The 24,733-nt window shown below is 43.9% G+C and overlaps 1 protein-coding gene across 7 annotated transcripts in view; it reads right to left on the bottom strand.

Annotated features, from left to right (window-relative positions):
• Positions 1-24,733, bottom strand: part of LOC147011697 (synaptotagmin-14-like) — a 248,794-nt gene that overhangs the window by 164,253 nt on the left and 59,808 nt on the right. For 5 of the 7 annotated variants that reach the window (XM_085856244.1, XM_085856249.1, XM_085856248.1 and 2 more), the window contains exon 2: positions 1,913-2,080. The exons of 1 other annotated variant lie outside the window; for it this stretch is intronic. Coding sequence is in view for 1 of the 6 variants with exons in the window: in XM_085856250.1 (XP_085712376.1) it covers positions 1,913-2,080; positions 14,997-15,006 (178 nt within the window). In the remaining 5 variants the exon portion in view is untranslated. Of the gene's footprint in view, positions 1-1,912; positions 2,081-14,996; positions 15,022-24,733 lie in introns of those variants that run through there. One more of the 7 variants, XM_085856250.1, reaches the window with a different exon arrangement.

The raw sequence follows: 24,733 nt of genomic DNA, 5'->3' as shown, positions 1-24,733 counted from the left end.
TGTAACACCCTTGATGTCCAATTCGACAGCTGGGGGATCAGCCTGGTACAACCGCTCAAAGTAACCGGCCCAGCGGGCCTTCACTTCAGACTCCTCTGTCAAGCGCCTACCACTCTCTGCTCTAACTGCAGTGCTCCGAGGGATGGGCTTGGATGAACGCAATGCGCGAATTCCCCTGTAAGCGGGACGAGAATCACCTGTCCACAGGTGATGCTCTACCCCCTCACAGATTCCTCGCATATAAGCCTCCTTGTCCACCCTCAGTGCACGTACAGTTTTACGCCTCAGCTCCCTGAACAGCTCAGCTCTGCCATTCAGCCTGGCCCTGCGACTCTGGTCAATGGTATCCAGTGTCCCTTGAGAGACAAAATTCTTCTTTGCCCTGCGGTGAGTTCCAAGACATCCACCGGCAACATCAAGGACGGTGGTCTTGAAAGCGCTCCACAACTCTTTAGGACCCCCCCCCCCAAAGCACCCAGACCCCCCAAGTGTCCACTCAGCCTGTTCACAAACTCCTCAGCTACTCTCATCCCTGAGCTTACCAACATCCAGCCTAGGCTGGGATGGTACCATTCTCCAGGATTTAAGGTGCAGCTTTAGAGTTGCTACAACAAGCCTGTGGTCAGTTGGATTTGACTGTGATGTTGGGAGCCATCTTGAATTTGACTGTGATGTTGGTAGCCATCTTGAATTTGACTGTGATGTTGGTAGCCATCTTGGATTTGACTGTGATGTTGGTAGCCATCTTGAATTTGACTGTGATGTTGGTAGCCATCTTGAATTTGACTGTGATGTTGGTAGCCATCTTGGATTTGACTGTGATGTTGGTAGCCATCTTGAATTTGACTGTGATGTTGGTAGCCATCTTGAATTTGACTGTGATGTTGGTAGCCATCTTGGATTTGACTGTGATGTTGGTAGCCATCTTGGATTTGACTGTGATGTTGGTAGCCATCTTGAATTTGACTGTGATGTTGGTAGCCATCTTGAATTTGACTGTGATGTTGGTAGCCATCTTGAATTTGACTGTGATGTTGGTAGCCATCTTGGATTTGACTGTGATGTTGGTAGCCATCTTGAATTTGACTGTGATGTTGGTAGCCATCTTGAATTTGACTGTGATGTTGGTAGCCATCTTGAATTTGACTGTGATGTTGGTAGCCATCTTGAATTTGACTGTGATGTTGGTAGCCATCTTGGATTTGACTGTGATCTTTGAAATCAGGTGTTTAATCATATATTGATCAGTACATTAGTGGCTACTACAACTGCAAGTTTCATGCTTTTACCTCAAAGTGCAAACAATACTTTCACCACATTGCTGTGCTGGTAAAGGTAGAGGAAGTGCAAATAAAAAATATTATTGTGAATATTCTAATTAATATAATTTAGTTATAGTTTGGAAGATTCACTCAAAAATGAAGCCATTGCCGACTCGTAGAGTAATAGCAGGCAAGGCTCAGGTCCAAAGTTTCAACCACAAAGCGGTCATCACGTGGTACATGGTCCTGGATAGTGAAATCCGTCAGATGTCAGCCTTGCCTCCTGGGCAGCTGTACAAATTTGTGATCCCTTCAGTTTTGAACTGAGAAGGTGTTTTATCCGTTACCAAGATACTATCATTTACCGAGAAGGTGATCGATGAGCTGATGAAAATGACGTTAGGTCTCACAGTCTGCATATTGAGGTGAGATGATGCCCCCTTCCATTTGGGAGGATACTCAATGCTTGACAAGCGATGAAAGACCACTCGGTGGATGAAACATCCGACCCGAGTCTTTCCTGCTCAGCAGTTTTACTATTTGGTTGTGTCTTTCATTTGGAAAGTTGTTGTGCTTGGTTTTGACTGCATGCAGTGGAGGTGAGTGAGTCAGTCATGCATATTCATTGTCTGAATGAAAACAATGCTCACCCAGCTCATCATGAAGTGCTCTCTTGTCTCTCCTGAGTTGTGCCTCAAGACAAGGTAGTCCGCCGACACTCTCAAAGCACAGCTTCTTGTTTATGAAGAGGAAGAGGATAACCAGTAGGATCACGAAAAGCCCGACGGCAGAGAGGAAGCCCACGGCCTCTGGGGAGACTACAGGATAGATCATGGAGTAAAAGAGAGCGACAAGAAGAAACGTAATGAAACATTAGATCGACTGTTCAGGACACCATATCGAGATCTGTATGGGAGAGGGGAACATTAAAGGATATTACTGAAATTCTTAAAATGGTAAATGCAATTTATATCAATGTGAGGATCGTTCAAGGTTGACATGGACCTTTTGTTCTCGAAAATCTAAAAGTACAGGGACGCGCTTCTTCCTTGTTCATATGCAGCACAAGACTCTGGGGTAGTATCAATGGATGAGGGAATGACTGTGTCACTGATGCAATGCCCTCTGCTGGTTAGGGCAAGAATTTGGAATTTGTTCAGGGTGCCGGTGAGAGCTACCCTAGTTTCGGGAAGGACACCATGGGATCTTTAACATCCACCAACGAATGCTGGCAGACAGGACCCCAGTTTAACGTCCATCCGAGGGATGACACACACATTGATGAATCACCCACACACATTGATGAATCACCCACACACATTGATGAATCACCCTGCCAATGAAAAACTGGGATGACAGTTTATAACTGGGTCAGGATTCAAACCCAGGCTAGATTGCTTGGAGGGGAGTGTGCATACCTCAATGCCATCCTTTACACTTTACAGTGATGCTGATGAAACATCACCGAATTCTCAAGGTACTCCCTCCACCCATACACACCTTCCCCCATGTACAGTATGTGGCAACACTCTGATACCAACTACAGATAATATTTTCGTGACAGGTGCACAGCAATTTCTGGACACGTAGTGCTTTGATGTCTTCATAATGCATAAACTTAATATGACCCAGATGTTGTTTGAGTTGTCCAAAGAAATGAAAGTCACAAGGTGACAAGTCAGGTCTGCACCAGGTTCTGGTCTGCACAGGTAACGATTTAGAACTTCTAAACGCATCTCTGTTCGAGTAAAAGTGGTCGCATTTGACAGGTGAGGACGAGCATTATTGTGAAGGCAATCATGTCCTGACCCAGCTTCCCTGGCCATAGTCTGTGTATTGCTTGTCTTACTTCATTGCGTAACAAGTTATTATAAAACTGTGCATCGATAGTTTTCCCACCTTCAAAACACACAGATTAAACCATTAAGGCCCCAAAATACGATCGCCATAATATTTCATGGTGATGGCTGATCCTCACATTTCTTTGGTGGTCAGGAACAAGAAGTCTCCACTGCAGTCTGATATGCTCACTGAAGCTGGTGTGAAATGATGGGCCCAGGTTTAATCAACAAACACAATCTTCTTCAATAAAGCACACTCTCTGGGTTCCTGGAGCTCTCTTACAATGTGCCACACAATTTGCTTTTCAGTCAAACATAAGGTCCTCTGTAACTTTAGTTCCTTGTACTAACTCTAACAAACTGCTCCTTCACAAGGAACTTCATGATGCATCTCTGCTCCACAGTGCAGGTGACTATGATGGACACATTAGAACTTGGTTTTACCAATAATGCTTTGACAAGCATTCCCACTCCTGTATGACTTGCTCAGGATAGACAATATCATGCTGCACAAATGTTCCATCCTAAAAAGTCCAATCAAGCTTGACCCGTCCGTACACAAAAACAAGACCAATTAAAAAAAAACAATTGCTATACATGATCGAGGCTCGTGGAAGAGCTTGAGCAGAATGGAAGGGAACAAAATGGAAAGGGGGGAACCACTATCAACAGCACAATAGAAGTGAGAGTGAGATTAAGGAGAGGGGGAGGACACATGTGGGTTAACAGGCTGCACACAAGCTGAATGAAACACCGCAAGAAGAGGAAGGGGAAAGTGGGGATGAAACATAAAAGGACTCGAAAAGGTGAGGAAGAGAGGGGGGTAAATCACAATAAGCTGGAAAAGGGTGTCATTTGGGGTGGAAGAGATCATGAGTATGGAGAGGGGTATCCGAAGGTAGTGGTGAACAGCTGTATTGAAGCCCTGGAGGGAGGAATGGGACTGGACAGATGAGGGAAGTTGGTTATACAGGTGAGAGAAAAGAGGAACCAAATGAGTGGAGATGAGCAGAGAGTCTGGATTTTGGGCAATTAACAAGAAGAGGGTTCCTGGCAGACCGTGTGTGTCCTGCAGATTCCTGGGAGGAACCAAGAGAGGACAGAGGGTGCAAGACCAAAAAGGAGGTGGTAAAATACAATACAGAGAGGCCACCAACCAGTCTACGATGTGAGAGTAACAAGCCTAGTCACTCAGCTTTGTCATGGGAGATCCCAATGATTTTGAGAGCCTCACTTTCCATGGCATCAAGAAGGGCAAGGTGTGAGGCAAAGGTGTGAGCCCAAAGGGGAGAGCAGGACTCCATCAAGCTATGAACGAAACCCTTGTAGGTTGTCAAAATTTCACATCGGCCAAGGAAAGACTTTGCACGACAAAGGATGCCCAGTCGGCAGCTGGCTTTGGAAGCCACCTTGTAAATATCAGCTGCCCACGAAAGATCATGGATGATGGTGACGGCCCAAAAGTTTGAGTGACAACCTCTTCAAGCGGTTTTTTTAGGAAGTAGATGGAAGGGTTTTGAGAAGGCAGAGGTCATAAGCAAATGGTATTTGTGTTGAGAGATCATCGATGATGGACCAAAGATTCCTCCTGCTGCTCCGCACTGAGTGTGGTTGATGTTATGGATTCTCCATTAGGCAGACGATGTTGTGTCATGGCAATTTTCATAGTAACAAGAGAAATACAGGTCAAATCTCACTTCCTCCAAATGGCAAAAACATACCGTTCCATCATCTAATGTAATTTCTGTTTGAATGAAAATAATTCTAATTATTAGAAATAATTATTACCATTTTCGCATCACGAGTTAAGATTTGCCGATATAGCAGGAGATAAAGTGGAGTCACACCTACATGGCTATATCCTTGTGATAGCTAATGAGTCTGTTCACCTTGCTGGGCCCATCAGCACTGACAGTCAGCAACGACAGCTATTCACACCGACTGACGCTCTTTCGAGGTTCGAGACTGCCTCACATGTCAATATTACTTTTGTGTGGAGGTTTTATATATTTATTGAGATACATTTTGAAAAGGCTGCTGTGATGCCTAAACCATGGCAGAGGTGCACAGCTCTGAACATCTATTAACAGATTATGTTGATGCGTGAAAATCGATTCCTTTTGCGCAAATCACGGCAAAATGCCTCTCCACAATATCTAATTAAACCTTTCATGCATCTGATTAATTGCTGGGCCATGTTGCCTTGTGTTTGCGTTCATTAATACAAGACATTGTTTGAATCTGAGAAAAAGATAGGAAAAGTTCTCCTGTTATGACATTACTGCTGGTGCACATTAAGACAGCATATCGATGGGCATGTCGTCTCCCCCAACCCACCAATTTAATTATTTAATTAACCACAATTCTATTTGGCTACATGTTGGCTTTCTAAAATATGGAGATTACATATCAGGTCACTTTACTGTCCTGTTCACTTTGAATCATAAAAGAGATTTCATACCAAAGTATCGTTGAAGCAAACATGTACATTGAACAGAGGATGGAAAAAAAATCATTTTCTATATTCAACCTGTAATGGTCACAATTAGTTTAAAATTAAGGGATGATAAAGCTCCGGGGCTAGATAATATGCATCTCAGAGTATTATTGAGGGAGGAAGCAGAGCAGATATGCGGGACGTTAACGGATATCTCTAACACCTCGTTGGAGTCAAGACAGGTACCGGAGGATTGGAGAGCAGCAAATGTAACACCGTTATCTCCCCACGCACGTGAATCGAAAAACGGGGTTAAGCAATTGGTCCATGTCTGTCCGTCTGTCATCAGTTTATGATCGAGGAACAACTTGTTTGAATCAAATGTTATATTCTGAACTCGATTCGGAACATGAATATGAAGACGAGTGTTTCGTTTTACCGAATTTTGTCTCTGAATTCATCCTGACCGTACATGTGCAGTGCGGAGTGAGATAAAAAAAAAATCCTCTCTGCTTGCCTGGAAGTCAAACAAAATTGAAACACCATTCCAAACAGGAAACTTACTGTTTTTAAGGATGTTATAATGCACACATATGACAGGGACGAATAACTAATGTAACGTGTTTGATAGGGTGATGTATTAGACACTGGGAAAATGGCAGTAAAACCCAGAATTGTTTTACTTATACACTTTTAAACCTCTTTAAACCTTTACCTAAATTAAAAATATATCGATCGAGAGCATTAAAGGGTATGGCATGTTTTCCGAGGGAAAGAGGAGGCGGCCATTATGGATATGTACTGATCATCTCCATCAACTCATCTTTATCGTCACCATATTCATCAACATTGTGATCACATTATTGGATCACTTTTATCACTATTATTAAAGGTAAGTTTCATGATCTTAATAACTCAAGAAAATAAACTTTATTTTATGTTCTTCATGCAGGAAAATAAGCCTGGTGTTGGCTTAATGGTTAAATTGACTTGATTAAGATCTCAGGGTTCTTGAGTTTCAGCCACCTGTCATGCTGTTAAACAACACCAGGTGGGGTTGACTCAGCCTGTCATCCTTACAAGGTCAGCAAAATGAGTGCCAGCTTACTGGAAATAGAGGGCACTGCATCAACGGCACAGCCATGTTCCCAACAATGATGCAACCAGCAGAACAGGCTGCATACAAAATAATAATAATCCATCCATCGGGACCATTCTGTTTGCAAAGCATTGACGCTGCCTAAGCAGTCTCCTTGGCTATTGGACACAATCGTGGACAGGTCACTACTCAAACACAGGATACCAGCAAGCTGGTACTCAATTTTCCAACCTCGGAAGGATGACAGGCCAAGTTAACCCCACCTGGTATTAATTCAACAGCTGAGCGGGATTTGAACTCAGGACCCACGGATCCCAAGCCCACCACCCTAACCACTAACCACCCTAACCAGCCAACACAAGGCATAACAACAATAACTCGATAAAATAAACTTTATTTTATGTTCTCAATAACTTTTACTCATGAAAATAAACAGCACAAAAACAATGCACAAACATATTAATATAGGGTACAGTTTGGACAAATTTCAAAGTTGAAGTCCCGAACCCCATTTTTCCCATTACCCCCTAAGTTTGCAGATTTGCGTTTCACGAGGATTTTAAAGAATGTAACCCCATGGGAACGGCAAGGTCCTCCTGTATATACCGAAACACTGCGTGGGGTATCGTGTTCTATGAACTCTCTAGTTTAATAAACGATCCAGAGAAGAATTGGGGAACTATAGACCTGTTAGTTTGACTTAAGTTGTGGGGAAGGTGATGAAAGATATTAATTAGGGACCAGATGAGGAACCATTTCTACAAATACAAACTAATTAAAGGCAGTCACCATGGGTTTACCAAAGGTAGGTCTTGTTTATCAAATTTATTGGAGTTATAGGAAGGAGTTTCTGATTGGGTAGATGAAGGAAGTGCAGTGGATGGAGTATATCTGGATTTCCAGAATACATTTGATGTGGTACCATGTTGGAGGTTGTTAGCTAAAGTGAGGGTTTTGTGGAGTGGCTGGTCAAGTAACTAACTGGCTTAGTGAGAGGAAGCAAAGAGTGGCTGTGAGTGGGAGGATGTCTTGCTGGGAGGATGTAAGTAGTGGGGTACTTAGGGGGGATCAGTACTCGGACCATTATTACCCTCGCTGAAGGAGAGGGTATTGCATTTGGGTCCATTTGTCTGTTTGTCTGTCTGTCTGTCTGTACAGAACTTTCGTGTTTTTCTCCGCAACCGCTTGTCGGATTGAGACGAAATTTTCACCGTTGGTGCGACTACTCATGCAGAATGATTTCATCATAATTATCACGTCGTAGGTCACGTGACGTGGCAGCCATGTAGGAAAAACGGAAAAACTTTGGACCTCAGTGGCTCTGAAACAGCACAAAGGAAAAAAATTGAAACTTGGCATACGGCAAGTACGGGGAATGAGTATGATTTATTTTTTGATGTCATAGGTGTCTTGGTTATGACGTCATAATTGCATATGTAGAATGCTAAATCTGATCAGTATGAAAATTTTTGAGGGTCATCTTGGGATAAATTGGTCGACAGAAAAAATTTTGATGACGGCATCGGTTACGTGATTTGGGAGCGATGTTATTGTTTTTTAACCTTCAAAAAATTTCTTCTCTGAAGTGGCTGAACAGATCGAGGTGAAAGTTTACACGTATTACCGCCTATCCATGAGGAACAAAAGAAAGATTCACACATATGACATCATAGGTCACATGGTTTGGTAGCCATATTGGATTTAACGTAAAACCCATTTAAAAAAACTTCTTCTTCAGAATGGCTGGACAAATCGAGGGGAAACTTCACACAAATGTTACCCAAGCCATGGGTGTACACTGTGCTAGTTTGTTAAGGAATAATTGATAGGTCACATATTGGATTGAAGAAAAATATTAAATAATGTTTTCTCTGGAACCGCTTAATGAATTGAAATGAAACTTCATAATTATCATCTAGTAGTGATGGGGAATACATATTTTAAATTTTAACTTGATTGGACACATGGTCTGGCAGCCAGAATTACTTGATTTTTTTGATCTGGGTTCTTTTTTGAAATTTCTTTTTGAATAAAGCTCACTTGGTTGTGCCTGGATGGGTTTGAAAGTAGAGGAGTAGCAGCTGAAATGGGAATCCTATCCAAGTTCCTCCTCATGACTTCATCTTCTCTTTTTGATTGTTTGGGTTCCTTCTGATTACTCCAATGCAGGACTGCACCTATTTGGTCTTCCATTTGATTTGATTTGAATTGAATTTATTTTCATCCCTTTCTAAATAAAATAAAATAAAATAATAATCATCATGGGTTAGGGTCAGGTATCAAGTCAAAGTGGGGTTGCATCAAAGCAGGACGTCTTGGTGCCCGGTCATCACTGCCTGCAGTTATAAAGTGGCAGTTCTAATTATGTCTCTTTTTAATTATGTAACACACCAGTACACAAACATCACACAAAAGCAGTCCTAGCGAGGGTCTGCAATCTCTGATTGCTCTTTTTCTTGTTATTGATAATTTATATCAATTATTTGGATCGTGGGGCGAAGAGTAAGCTTTATAAATTTACAGACGACACAAAGCTCGGAGGTAAGGTAGATCGCAGAGAAGGTAGTGATCAGATGCAGGAAAGTTGAGATCCTTTTATAGATTGGCCAAAAAATTGGCAGACGCAGTTTAACATAAAGAAATGTCAGGGGCTGGTGATGGGTAAGAATAATGAAAATCGAGATTACAGGATGCAATGGACAATCTTGGAGCGTGTTAGAATCTGAGGATCACAGGAGAAGGATCTGAGGGTGGTAATAGATACGGGGGAGTTAAGCAGAAAGCATAGTGCCAGGCAACTTCATCGGTAAAGCTAACAGGATTTAAGGTTGTAATTTTAATGGGATAAATTATAGATGAAAGGAGGTAGTATTTACAGTGTTTTTACAGCCATTTTTCCCTGCTGTGCAGGGGTTAGGCTTTTTCTTGAGGCAATGTTTTATGGCCGGATGCCCTTCCTGACACCAACCCTGGTCACCTCTTACGACACACAGGGATATGGTACACCTATTCTAACCGGGGCATAAACCGGGACCAGTACACTGGTACTCACTTCGCCGACCTCAGATGGATGACAGGCTGAGTCAACCCCCTGGTGTTAATTCAGCAGCCAACGGGGCTTGAACTCAGGACCCTGGGATCCCAAGCCACCACCCTAACCACTAAGCCAACACCAGGCTGTAGTATTTACAGTGTACAGAAACTTAGTGAGGCCTATTCCTCTAGAATACTGTTTGCAGTTTTGGTTACCACATCTGACGAAGGGTATAGCTACCATAGAGAGGGTACAGCCTAGTGATATTGAGGAACACTGATTTCGGGCCTAGCAGGACTAAGCTATGAGTGGCGGCTGAAGGAGACAGGACTTTGTACATCAGAAAGGAAGCGATTACGAGGGAATCTGATAGAGAGGTTTAAGACAATGAAAGGTGTGGATAAGATAGATGAAGAGGAATTTTTCAGCAGAATGGACAGTGATAGGACCAGGGGCCATGGCTTGGTGGCAAAGATGAAACTTCGGACAGTCTTGAGCTCGGAGTCTTTCGGGCGAGAGTGGTTAATACATGGAATTGTGTTCCGAGAAAGGAAGTGGCAGCAGAAAGAGTAAATAGGTTTAAATTGGGATTAGATAGGTACATAGATGCATTGGGGATAAAAGGGTATCGGGATATTGGTGGGACATGTCGGTAGCTTATGTGTGGACGGATGATGGTTTCTGGGTCTAGTTTAGTGCATGGGTCGAATGGCCTACTCCTGTGCCAAAGTTCCTTGTGTGTAATCAATAACAATCCAGAGAAAGGATTTTTTTTAAATAAAGCAATTAATTTATTGAAACCTTGCTTTACTTGTCTGAACTTGTCCTTTCCTGCATCCCTCAACAGGAAACATAATTTGCTAATGGTGTTTTTGAGCATTGTATGCATTCTGGATAAAAACGGTTCGTAGATACTACAAAAATCCCCCCCACCTCCTTACCACCAACCCAGCACCTTGCCCACCGATCCCCTAAAAACAGCTCCACTCCAAGTTCAGCTCAAATCGCGTACCTGAGGCATGAACTCTTTTCCAGGAGAAAATTCATAGAATTACAGAATGATTGAAATTGTTCAAACCCATCAATAACTGCATGTAGCTTATGCTACGTTGCTACGTTCCATTTATCGTGATATAAACAAGAAAAGTCAAAACAATACCACTGCATACCCACATCACTGGTCCTCGTCGTGAAAGGATGTCGGAATAAACCACCTTTTTATTATCGATTAAAAATTACCTCATTTACCTTTAACCTCCTATTTCCCTCAATCTTTATCAGTTTACACCCACGGCAAACATACCATGTTTCACACCCCACACAATGTTACCGAAAAAAGGGAGGAGGGCAAGGTAAGGCATTGTGAGGGGAGGGGAGTGCCATGACATTCTCAATCTGATATATTCTGAGTTATTTAATGAACAATTGAAAAGTGATGACAAGGAAAAGTGATAATTAACGATTCGACGAGTCTCAATATTGTGCACAAAAAAAGTTTTTTTGAAATGAGGGGAAAAAAACATCCAAAATCAGAGCCGTCACAGACCCCAGAAGCATTTCGAGGCCACATTTTTCCATTCTTGTGCACACAGCCTTTTGAGGCCAACATGGAGTGCTCTTTCTTCTAGGAGAGGTGCTCATTGGTATGCTATGGTGGTAAGAGACTACAAACCAACAAGTGGCCACTGTGAGCCGGTGTTCGAGCCATATTTAAAACTCACACTTATACCAATCTACTACTACTACTACTACTACTACTACTACTACTACTACTACTACTACTACTACTACTACTATTGTATTTAACGGTCTCAATTAATCCCACCGCCTTGTGAGGTCAATAGAGAACCATTTTTGTCCCAAGTGTTTCATGAAGTTGCTGGCCAGGCCTGACAATTAACTGAAAGTGGCTAATTTTGCAAAACCATTTCCAAATTATGCCTGGTGTTGGCTTAATGGTGAAGGTGGTGGGCTTGGGATCCTAGGATCCCGAGTTCAAATCCCACTTGGCTGTTGAATTAATGCCAGGTGGGGTTAGGTTGACTCTGCCTGTCATCCTTCTGAGGTCGGGAAAATGAGTGCCAGCTTGCTGGTATCCTGTGTTGGAGTTGCGACCCGTCCAGGATTGTGTCCAATAGCCAAGGAGACTGATTAGGCAGCGCCAATGCTCTGCACAGAGTATGGTCCCAATGGATGGATGGATATCTGGATTTGGATCTTCACCAAGATTGAATCAATTCTTCCATGTCACATACCCAACCTGTCCATCAATTTTCATCCAAATCTGTCCACAATCTTTTGAGATATGGGCCCAATGGATGGATGGATGGATTTCCAAATTGCATGGAAGATGAAAATTCTCACAAACTGTGAAAAATTCAGAGCTGGTAATAATGCACCAAAAAGGTAACAAGATGGACCCGAAGAATTGTCATCTCATTGGCCTGTTCTTCAATTTAACTAAAATAAGGCAATTCGCTGTCTGTGGATCTGTATGTCCGTTCCCTATGGAATCCTAAATGGATTGGCCAATCTCCACCAAATTTTACATTGTTATTTGGAGTGCCCAGAGTCAGGCCATGAAAATTAAATAAATCTCTCCCTCCCCCCACCCCTGCCCCCCCCCAGGTGAGTGTGGGGGAAACAAATTGCTATTTTTGCCAGTATACGTGGAATAGTGCAAGTGGTTGAACCACTGATGCCTGGCTGAGAGAGGGAGAATTGAGGGTGGGAAACGATGCCAATTCTGAAAACAAATCCGCTCTCTCCCAGTGGGAGTGGGTATTGACTAGTATTCATAAATTGTTCATGAACGTTTTACTTATCCATAATAGATTCAGGATTGATCTGGCCAACAACCAACCATGGGAGTGAGCATGTTTTAGAAGTGGATATTCAACAATGTATCATCATCAAACAATAAATCGGCTTCGAGAAAAAGTCAGGAGAATATAAACTGCCCTAATTGTTCGAATTTAACTATCACAAAAATGTCTTCATACAAGTTTGATATCACCTAAGCATCATCTTCACGAAATCAACATATTAAGCAAAATATACTATTGGTGGGACAGCGAACTTGAAACTGCTTGAAAGTTGTGGCATGATTATTATCAAAAGGGGTGTCAGACAAAGCGACGCAATATCCCCAAAATTGTTTTCCACATGCCGAGGAGCTAAGCTGGGAAAATATGGGAATAAGTGTGAACGGATAAAAGGTCAACCACCTTTGATCCGTAGCTTGGTGGTATAAATGTTAGAGCGTCTGCTCCTTGTCTGGGAGGTCGGTGGTTCAAACCCCAGCTGAGTCATAACAAAGACTTTTTAAAAAGGGGCATGCTGCTTCCTTGCTTGACATTCAACATTCAAAAGGAGAAGAGCATGGACAATCCCCATAGGTTGGCATCGATGGGGAGAAGGAAATTCATACTTAAGAAATGTCCCACTGAGTGCAGTAAGAAAGGTGACGCCATTGTTGTAACATCACTGGTACTCAGTTTCCTGGGAAGTGGCGGCAATTCCCCCCAACTCAGTGGCTGTGATTGTCTTGTCGAAAAGTCCTTTGTTGTGTCTCGTTTGTATAATGTTCGTGTGTGTGTGTGTGTGTGTGTGTGTGTGTGTGTGTGTGTGTGTGTGTGTGTGTGTGTGTGTGTGTGTGTGTGTGTGATGGGTGAATGGCAGCTCCATTATGAGCCTTAGATCTTGTATTTAAAAAGAAAATGAAAAAAAAAAAAAGGATGGCAATTTCATTTCAAACAACACTGAAAAAACTGAAAATCATGATGTAAGAGCTCAATTTGGGGAGCTGAGGATTAGCCGATGAATGAACATGAGGAAGACAAAAATCATGTTCAAGTAGAGGGTGTTCAAAAAAAAAAAAGTTGACCCACAAAAGGTGTTGTTAAAACTTCAATTCTATTTCAAAAAAAAATAAAATATGATACTGTTGTGGAAATGTCTCCTCAGGATTAACTCTGTTTGGTATAATTCAGTTATATCCTCAATATATGTAATTGCATAGGCGTGACATAATTAATTGTGATATTAGACATGCATCGCTTCTGTAATTGATAGATGACGTCTCCCCTCCGAATGTATGTGTCTGAAAATCTCAACCCCCTGACCCCCATTTTCAATATCCTTACCTCTGTAAATCTGTCTAAATGTCTTTTTAGTATTCGCTAGGCCTTGAGGCTAGCAGAGCAGGAGTTGAAGGGTCACAGAAGGGTTTACCCTGCCAACAGAGTGAGCCAGCACCCAATGGTAAGTGAAGGGGGAACAGTGCGGCATGTTATCAATGATGCATGGGCCTGAGGGCGTAAAGACGGAGAGGGGAAGGAAGTCGCAGGAGTTCTTAGGAATCTCAGAGCAGGTCTTCAACTGTTGTTTGGCGGAGATGAGAAATTTCCTCTTTCACAATGCCCCAAAGCGAGTTGTCACATGTTATTCAGTCCGGTCTTCGAGGAGGCTACACTATCTCAGATCCACATCCAATCCGTCATCCACTGAATTCGTCGTCGAAATATTCTCTAACTCCGTGAGCATAATGTGCTGGTGCACCATCTTGTTGCAGGATAGCTCATTCGTGACAGTTGAAGACCTCGAGACATGTCAGGGACTGCTTTTATGACCTCCAAGCCCCAACATGAAAGAAGATGTCCAAAAGAACATGGAGAAAAAAAAAATCAAATTTGTGCGGAGGATGGAGGGAAGCATCCAGATAAATTCTAACTAAATTCTAACTGCGTGTATCGGGACTTTGTAGCCATGCTGTAAATCCCAATCCAACAGGAAGGATTACTACTGGTGTACCTGGACAGTGTAATATGAAACAAGGTGTATGATAATTACCTTTAACAATATCCCCCTTCCGCCATGCGGCGGGGGATAAAAAAGTGAAAAAAATATTTTTTGGAGCCAAGCCCTCATGTTCTGTGGAAGCTATATTTAATTATATTGGGTAAGAAAAAAAAACTTGCTTTTTCCTAAATTTTTTCCTTAGAGTAAATTATACTCTTACAACTCGAGATCTTGACAATTATTTAGGCCATGAGGTCCGATTGTCACTTATGGAATCAGATTTTGAATATCAGCTTTTAATAAGCTTGTATGATACAATAGTTTCCATAGTGAAACTATTGTAACTATTGTATCATACAAGCTTATTAAAAGCTGATATTCAAAATCTGATTCCATAAGTGACAATCGGACCTCCTGGCCTAAATAATCTTGCCAGGAGCCAATCGCATTGCACCTAGCCTCACACAGCCAATCAGCATAAACCACGAACAAATGAATACACAGCCATCTGTTTTATACATACTTGTGTGCATCGGTGCGCTTCATACACCTCACCACACATCGCTGCTGAGGCATAGGTATCTTTGACCATGCCTGCATTCTCCGGGAGTGAGGAAAGGGGGGGGGGAGTGAGGTGTTGGTGGATCGGGGGTTATGGGGGGATGGGGGAATGGTGGAGGAGGTTGGGGGCAGGATGGTATCAGTTAGAGCTGGATGGCAAAAACTGGACGGGAAATTCGAACTGCCAGCCTTACAGAGTAGACATGGCTCAAATACACCGCTTCCCTTGGACTTCTAGCCAGGTTTTTACGGCGTATATTTTTCTTTTGCCCATATCTCGATCTCGATTAATCAAGTCAAAGTAACAAAAAAAAATTAGCGTTGATGAATACAGGTGAGTCACAAATGTGCTTGTTTTGGTTAGCTGAATATATTATACATATATATATATATGAACAAAATGGCAAATTTGTGAAAGAAAATTTGAAGATATTTTGTTCACAAATATGCATAACCATCTACATTTGCTCCATTATAATAAAATATATCGATGCCACTTTTTGAATGTTTTGCAGCTGTAGAGGAACTCAGGTAGAGTTTGAAACAGCAAAGGGCTTACCCTGTGTAGCTTTCATGGTTGCTTTATGCAGCTTTCTTCACGAGAAGAGCATGGGAGGAGTCAATTCATTTATAATCATAGCCAACTGAAGGAATTGATCAGGTAGGTGAGAGCTGATTGGTTATTCCCTCTAATTGCAGGTGAGATATGTCATTGGATCTTGTTTTCATATACAGTAAAACCTCGCCGTGCATGTGCGTTCATGGTCTGTGATTTTGCATTTCCGCGCTCTTTCAGACACCCTTTCTCTCTCTCTGCACCAATATTTATGTGTACCCATGGAAAAAGTGATCCCCCCCCCTGCTTGCCTATCAGAATGCCACCGATGACAGCTGCAACCTCTGCCAGGCCGCTCCACACACAACATAAACATTATGGAAGACTGAGCGGTCTTGCCTCCACAAAGGTAAGAGCACAACATAATAGATGTGAAGCATCTGTCGGTCGCTCCTGGGAGATCAATCAGCTATCTCCATGTCGTGGGCCTGTTCAAGCAGAACTGACCAGGGCTACTCAACAACAACATCATCACAATACTGTACACTGTACAGGTACTCTAAGAAGAAAAGCCTTCTTATTGATGGTAAGTGTCACTTATTTGATCTCATTATACTCAATTGCTCTTATTTTTCTATGAAATGTCTTGTTTTTAAAATTTACTAATGGACTTAAATTTTGGGGGTTGGCTGGAACGTATCTCATTGACTTGTGTACTATAAAGTGTTCGCTGTTCACGATTTCACCATTTACGGAGGTTCACAGGAACGTAACCACCGCGGACGGCCAGGTTTTCCTGTTTATACAAAATTATAAAGTCCATTGGTTCTGGAACAATAATACTTGGTTATCTAAAATGCAGCGCCGATAACTGGAAAGGCAAAATGTTCAAATTTAACATATTGTTGCGGATTCGCGCCCGCCGGCGTGCGAACGGCCACGTAACTCGAATCGCGGCACGTCGCCCACCGGACGGACAATCCAGTCGTGACCCTCTCGGACTAACGCCGGGAACCAGTCACGGGTGGACCTTTCGGTCTCACCGCGATCGTGCCAATCGGCCCCCGCGTGGGATAGGGTTGCTCGCCAAATTCGACCTACCTAAGTACCCACACGGAGGGTAGACCGGACGATCGCACCTCGCCGCAGGTCGACTTCGGACACGGGCCACTTAAGCGACCCGTTCCGTACTATCGGGATAACCGAGCGGTGTTATTCGTCGGCCTCGACGGTTCGATTAATTATCGGGCGTCTTAGCCCACGACCAACCCTTTACGTGAAGCAAGATGGGGATTCAATGAAAGAAATGACGAAGCGAAGCGGGAAAACAGTTCAACAATAAGCACATTTATTTCGCGATGAACGGAAAGCACACATATACAATTCCACCAAAAGCACATGTAAAAGAAGAAGACAAAAAGCAAATGCAACAATGCAGATCTATCCGACTACCGGGCACACGGCAACACTTATACAGTTTTACTTCACAGACGGCGCCGACAACACATATTCCCAAAGCAAAAGAAAAGAGAACCACCCTCCAGGATGAGGGGGGTAGGCAGGCCTGGGGCCGAGACCGTGTCGGGCCTACCCGTCTGATGATGAGACGCGAAGTGGCGGTGGTGCCTCAACTCCGCGGGCCTCGCGGACAGTGTCTGGTAGGGGGTGGGAAGGGGGCCCCCTTTTGTCGCACGATCTCAGCGCGGGGGGAAACAGGAGGGGGTTGCTGATGCTCGGGGAAAGGAGGATTTCACAAAATCTCGGGTCCCGTGACGAGCGTCTCCACCACGACCTCGGTCGCGCCACCGGCCTCTCCCTCCGCAGTCCCCTGAATCCGACGCGAGCACCCCCTCAACCGCCTTCGCCGCCGCCGCCTCTCCACAGCTCCGTCCTCTTCACTCCGACTCCGCGAACTCCCAACTGCGAACTGCCACTTCAACTCAACTCTTCCTCCGCTTCCAACTCAACTGCCTCGACTGACGAACGCAGTCGTTTTTATAAGCCCCGTGGCTTCGCTCTTTCATCTTTGACCCTCTGCCTCCGACCTTTCACCTCGCTCCCCATTGGCCCGAGGAAAAGTGGGCGTGAATGCTTTTTGATCCATGAATTTGCATATAGCGACCGCCCTCCAACGCCCTGGAGGCGGGGCCAAATCGCCCCTCGCTCACCGATTGGACGGAACAAAAGTGGGCGTGAGTCGTTTTTGATCCGTTTTTCTGCGGAAAGTCCGCGATGCTTTTGAACACGCTGCTCGGTGCGCGCTCTACACGAGTCCAGCATCGGTGCCCACGAGTGGCGCGAGATGACGGTGATGCGATGGTGGCGAGTTGTGACGGTAAAGGTCGTGGCGGTTGTGGTGAAGCGGCGTTGTGGTGAAGCAGCGTTGTGGTTGGTGGTTGTTGTTGTGATGGCTGTTGAGACGTGGTTGGTGGTGGTAATAATGGCGGTTGGTCCAAAATAAAGATAGTAAAAGAAAAACGGCTATCCTGAAGAGTCGCAGCCCTCATGAATGACATTTATTCCCTCTAGACAACGGGTTTGGGCCTAACTACACATATACTTACCGAGATATCTCACCTAAGGGACCTGAATGGTGGTTTGCGAATTTGGTCAACCACAACAATATTAAGAGGATAAATAAAGGCAATTAGATATTAACCTTTCAGAATTAAACAGGTGAAATGATGAATTCTGAAGGCTCACGGCTTTAAAATGTAGCTGAACATATTTTTTGTCGAAATGTCAAGCTTGCTTAACCATTCCTCCTCTCTCTCTTCTCTTTTTGAGTAGGAAGTGCTGATGGGTTAGACAACAAAATAGGCCCAGGAGAGAAAGAAATGAAAATAAACTTCAAAACGATTCTGCATTCCGTTCCCTCATGGCATTTTCACGGTGATAAACAACCACGGGAGGCAGAGAAAGTCGGTAGGCCACGAGTCAAGGAGAAATGTGTTTGGCTTCATAGATTGCACATGAGGGGGTACTTTGTCGCAAAGCCATTGATATTTAGCCAGTACCCCCAACTAAACGTTTCTTTATGTGGGTCAAGTGCAGGGAACATCACCTTCTATCATAAGGACCGATTACAGTCAAATTAGGAAGAGCACCCATCCCAAGTGATGGGAAAAGTTAGCAAGAGTCTCCGTCCCCAGTGACAGGAAAGGTTTAAGTTAATCTAGCCATTTAAATAATATTTCATGGACTATAAAAATATAATGGAATATAAAAAGGTTAACTGTGTTGCACTCTTGGTTTCCCTCAGAACCAAAGCTCTGAGCTATTTACATTGCCTTCTGAAAGTATTCACACCTCTCGACTTTTTCACATTTTCTTGTGTTACAGCATGAATTTGCAAGATTGAGGGCCATGGAAGAGTGAGGTGACAGAGGGCCTCAGTTGGACACAGCAAGCAAGGCAATGAATGAACAGGAAAAATATATATTTATATATACATATAATTAACACCTCCTACACTCCTCTCACCGAAGCTGCTGCATAAAGCAACCTAAGACAGCCTACACAAGGTAAACGCTTTGCTGTTTCAAACCCTTCGCAGAGTTCCTCCACAGAACTCTGGAAAGGGTTTGAAACAACAAAGCGCTTACCTTGTGTAGGCCTTCTCAGGTTACTTTATGCAGCAGCTTCGGCTGGAGGAGTGTGGGAGGTGTAATTATTTATATAATCCTAGCCACCTGGGTTCAGTTGATTCGGTGAGAGCTGATTGGCTATTCCCTCCATTCATAGGTGAGAGATGTGGGTGAGTCTTTAAAAATATATATATATCTATCTATTATTCCAGCAATCTCTGTGTGTCTGTCTGTCTGTCTGTCTGTCTGTCTGTCTGTCTGCGACCGCCGTTTCTCGACAACCACCGGTCCAATCTCATTGAAACTTGCCAGGAATATTGCCAGGGACCCGCGGATGTGCCTTTTCAAGGTTTGATATCGATCGGACGAGCGGTTCCCAAGTTACGGCCATTTTACTGCTTTTTCAGTGTTGAAAAGGTGTATATATGGCAGCTGAAGGTGTCGTTCCACCTTCTCACCTTATCATGCCAATTTTTTCTCAGAATAATGATAACAGCATATTAATAATAATAATAATAATAGCACAATAATTGGCAGTACACAATAATAGCACAATAATTGAATAAAAACAATAATGTGATACAATGACCAATGTCTGTCAACCAATAATGATCTATATATTGTCTGTCAACCAGACAGGACACAGTGCTATGACATCATGAATGACATCATAATTGATGTTTGTTTATTTATTTATTTATTTTTGCACGATTGACGGTCCAATGTGATTGAAACTTGCCAGGAATATTGCTGGGGACCGGTGGATGTGCCTTTTCAAGGTTTGATATTAATCAGATAAGCAGTTCCCAAGTTACGGCCATTTTCTGTCGACCAATGACAAGACACGGTGCTATGACGTCATGAATGACGTCACAATTAATATTTATTTATTTATTTATTTATTTTGCACGATTGACAGTCCGATGTGATTGAAACTTGCCAGGAATATTGCTGGGGACCGGTGGATGTGCCTTTTCAAGGTTTGATATTAATCGGATAAGCAGTTCCCAAGTTACGGCCATTTTCTGTCGACCAATGACAAGACACGGTGCTATGACGTCATGAATGACGTCACAATTAATATTTATTTATTTATCTTGCACGATTGACAGTCCGATGTGATTGAAACTTGCCAGGAATATTGCAGGGACCCGCGGATGTGCCTTTTCGAGGTTTGATATCAATCGGACGAGCAGTTCCCAAGTTACGGCCATTTATCTGTCAACCAATATCTGCGAGAGAGGAGAACGGGAGAGGGGAGGATGAGAGTGGGGGCGAGAGAGGAGGGGGGAGAGAGGAAGGGCAAGACTAGGGGGAGAGGGGGCAAGAGAGGCGGGAGAGAGGGGGTGGGAGTGGGGATGAGAGAGGGGACGGGAGAGGGGTGTGAGAGGGGGTGTGAGAGGGGGTGAGAGAGAGGGGCGAGAGAGGAGGGGGTAGAGAGGAGGGGCGAGACTCGGGGTGAGAGAGGGGGAGAGAGAGGGGGAGAGAGGGGAGTGAGAGAGATGGGGCGTCACAATTCAAGAGAGGGGGAGAGAGGAGTGGGCGAGAGAGGGGGTGAGAGTGGGGGCGAGAGAGAGGGGCGAGAGAGGAGGGGGGAGAGAGGAGGGGCGAGACTAGGGTGGGCGAGGAGGGGCGAGAGAGAGGGGGCATCACAATTCTTCTTTGATTGATATGATGTCACAATTGACGCTGGGGACCTGAGTATGTTTCCCAAGTTATGTCCATTTATGACACGGTTGGTCCAATCTAATTGAAATAATGCCCCAATCCAGTCGTCGTTTACGCACCTATGGGCCCGCCCCTACGGGCCTGTAGTAGTATATATAAATCTCACAGATGTGGATGGGGCAAGACTAGAAATGGTAGTGAACAGCATGCTTGAAGCCCTGTAGGGGAGAGTGGGATTGAACAGCTGGAGGAAGACAGTTCCACAAATGGGATAAAAGAGGAACAAAAGGTGGCGAGGTGTGCAAGAAGCCTGGATTTTGGAAGTTGAATGATGAGGCGGTTGCTGGAAAAAACACGTACATTCTGGAGTTGCTGGGGAGGGTTTGACTGCTGAGAGAGCAGAGGAGCGAGACCGGAGGAGAGGCAGTAAAAAGCAAAGCTGAAAGCAACTAGCCTTGTGATTCAGCCTCATCGCAGGAAAAGCCAGTATTGTGGAGTGTTTTATATTCCACAAGAAACATATGATGCTGGGGATCCAGCCCATAGAGCCGAGCAGAGCACTAATCAATTGAGATGGAGACAAAGGCCTTGTAGGCCACGAGTAGTTCTGATTTTTCAAGTAATGACTTGTCACGATGGAAGATGCCCAATCTGCGGCGATCTTTGGAGGCCAGCTTTATGATATAATCGGCCTCGGAGAGGTTGTGGCTGATCATGAGGTCTAAGATAAGTTCACCACACTGACCTTCCTCCAGTGGCTCACCGTTGGCAATAGATATTTGGGTTGATTTGATAATCCTTTGCGAGCACCAGGGTGAGACTGAGACCTTCCAGGATTGAAAGACGTGTTACATTTGTCAGACCAGCATTTAATCAATTCCAGATTGGCAGAGAGTGACATGCTGCCGTCTGCCTGTCATGTTAGTTTTAATGATCGTGTGCTTATGTACCAGATAATACAATTCATATTGCCTCTCTCAACCTAAATCTTCTCCAAAATAGACCGACGAAGTAAAAGCTGTATTTTGCACTCACACTTTGTGCCAAATTAATCCGGTTCACAACTCAGGTGACTGTTGAAAAATATTTCACGAAACAGAAAGAAAGGCGATGCACAACCACGCTGCATGACAATCTCAATTCAATCACAGGTATGTTCTTGTAGGCCTTAATTGTTCAGTTATGATAAAGAAGCAGCAACATCAGATAAAGCACATTTACATTCTGCAAACACCTTCTCATTGTATTACACAGGCGTGACAACCTACATCTCATCGAATTGTTAAAATATATCTGATTTTATGTTTCTTTCAATAGCCCTTCTGCAAACAAGTCTAAACCAGTCCAACAGTTTGGAATTCGTGTTCTGCACGCTGTAACCTGGAAGCAAGCGTCTGACTTTGAGGTGGTAACAGTACACTTGCCTCCCTTTGAAAGGTGATCCCCAGAAACTCAACAAACCTCTCTGTCAAACATGTGAATAATTTACAGGCACTTGAACCAGACTCCCACATTGCTCAACAGTATGCAAAGCCTCAAAATGTAACTGTGGTCTCATTGTTTCAGCTCTGTTAGCACCCGGTAGACTGAACTTCCTGACAGCTTGTTTACCCCAAGAGTGTGTGATGGTTGCGGAAGTTACCATTCAACAACTCAACGCAAAAATGCTAAAATGTGTGGAAACAACCTCACAGTTTCACCCAAGGGCGGATGAAGTTGTGTGGTATTGGGAGGATCTCAAACACGTATACCACGTGACCATGAAACATGTATCATGTGGCCACACGATAAATGTTTCCTTGGTCCATGGAAATTCCACACTTTAAATTTAGATAGTATTGTTACCTCGAAGGGAAGGGGGATCCGGAGCTCGATTGTGTTAAGAATAGTATGGGCCATATGTCTGCAAAGGTTAGATTACTCTTATAACAGGCAAAATGTCAGATCAAGTCATATTGTAAAATGTGTACCAAGTTGACAGTGAGTGTTCACTTTAAGACAGTGGAGGGTAAGTTTGTCGTGTAACACCTCCTGTAAATCAGGCGAGGCCAGATGAGGTCTTGGGGCACCGGGCATTTAATGGCAACCCAAATGCTCAGACCACCTCGATGCTAATCTATCCCTTGATACCCGACAAAATAGATATGATTTGTCGTTTTCCAAATTATAAAAATCGGTAAATTTGCGATAAAAAGTCGAAATCTTCTTCTTCTTGAGATTGGCCATGACATCACACACGGAAGTAAACCACCAGATCTGTAAGTCACTGTATACGGGTTACATTGCGGTACAATTTAACTCAAACGGAGATTAATTTTAAATTTTCCACAAATATGCCGAGTCGATGCGTCCTTGCTGCTAATGTATGTAGTGATACAAACTGAGGTGGTTTCGTGCTACACCAATGGCCGAAACACCCTAAGTTTGCCAGAAATTGGACGATGTCTGACTGAAAAAGCGAGTGTGGATCAGGCCTACAAAATGTTCGCTTTTGTTCTCGAATCATGTTATAAAGCACCGTTATGAAACATGAGAAATGGCTACATCTCATGGTTATCCACAACGACTGAGAGAGGATGACATACCCATGATTAAGTGGAAGAAACAGCCGCCACTCAAAACTGTAAGACCATCTCTACCGAGCTACCAGCACATCATGTGCATGGATGATTTGAGTGGTGAATCAAACACCCGTTGCCATTGCCCTGCAATTACCAAAGAGCATCTGAAAATAATTATTTATTTTAAACACAAATTTCGACAAATCAAATGAACCACAATCTATTTATAATGGAAAGAATGTTTGTGTGTTTCATCTACTCCTCCAAGAGGATTTCACCTAGGACACTAAACCTTTCAGGATACCCTCCCCCACCACCATCCCTCCATAATCCCCCATCAACCACCACCACCATAACCACAAAACCCACTACCATGCACCCCCCCTCCATAATACCGACCACCATCCCACCCCCCCTTCCACCAACCACCCACAATACACACCACCTTCCCACCTCCCCTCATTCCACCCTCCTACCCCCTCCACAATCCTCCATCCACTTGGGGGGGGCATGGACACCTCATGGGCATGATGGTGGGACACAGCATGGTCACAAATGGCATCCGGGAAAAGTATGAAACAGGACTATCCCGTAACATACAAGACACCTGGTCAGCCTGCGACGGAGGGACAAATCATTCGTCACCCATTCCGTCCGAGGTGTCTGAGTCTGCCTGGGCGGTGCCCATGCTGTCAGGTGATGATGGGTATTTCTGCTCGAGTAAAACTATAAAACGATTTATCAATGAATACAAAATCCCTCCCTTATAATTTAATCCATTGCTGAATGGATAAAATCAGACCCCACTGAGCTGAAGTGATCATGTCATCAGAGTTATTCTTTTTTGTATACCTTGTCGATGCTCGTATGAGAGCTAACACACAACGCACAGTGAGGGGGGCATGAGACAAGAGGGGCGGAAGTGGGAAGGACAAAGCAGTGGGGAACAGAGTCATGAGGAGATCTGTGGAAGGGAGAGGGATGGGGCGGGGAACATGGGGTACACAAGATGGACATTACAGGGACTTTCAGGAAGGAAAGCAGGGAATTTGAAGGAGGTGGGTTTGGGGTGGTTTAACGGGGGTAAAAAAGATCGAGGATTTGAATGGGGGACGATAAGAGGTGGTGGTGAAGAGGTGTTTTGAAGGCCTGGAGGGAAGAATGGGATTGAACAGAGTGGGGGAGTGTATTCCAAATGCGGGGACAAAAAGAGGAATGAAAGAGTGAAGGTGAGCAGAGATTTGTGATTTTGATAGTGTTGCCAGAAGGGGGTTGTTGGCGGATCTTGAGCGCCCAGCGGAAATATGGTGGGGACGAATCGCAGAGA

This window comes from Eptatretus burgeri, chromosome 15 (genome assembly GCF_056783735.1).
Source record: "Eptatretus burgeri isolate ZD-2024b chromosome 15, Ebu_testis_v1, whole genome shotgun sequence".
In the NCBI taxonomy this organism is placed as follows: Eukaryota; Metazoa; Chordata; class Myxini; order Myxiniformes; family Myxinidae; genus Eptatretus; species Eptatretus burgeri.
This window is presented reverse-complemented; position numbering and strand designations above follow the sequence as displayed.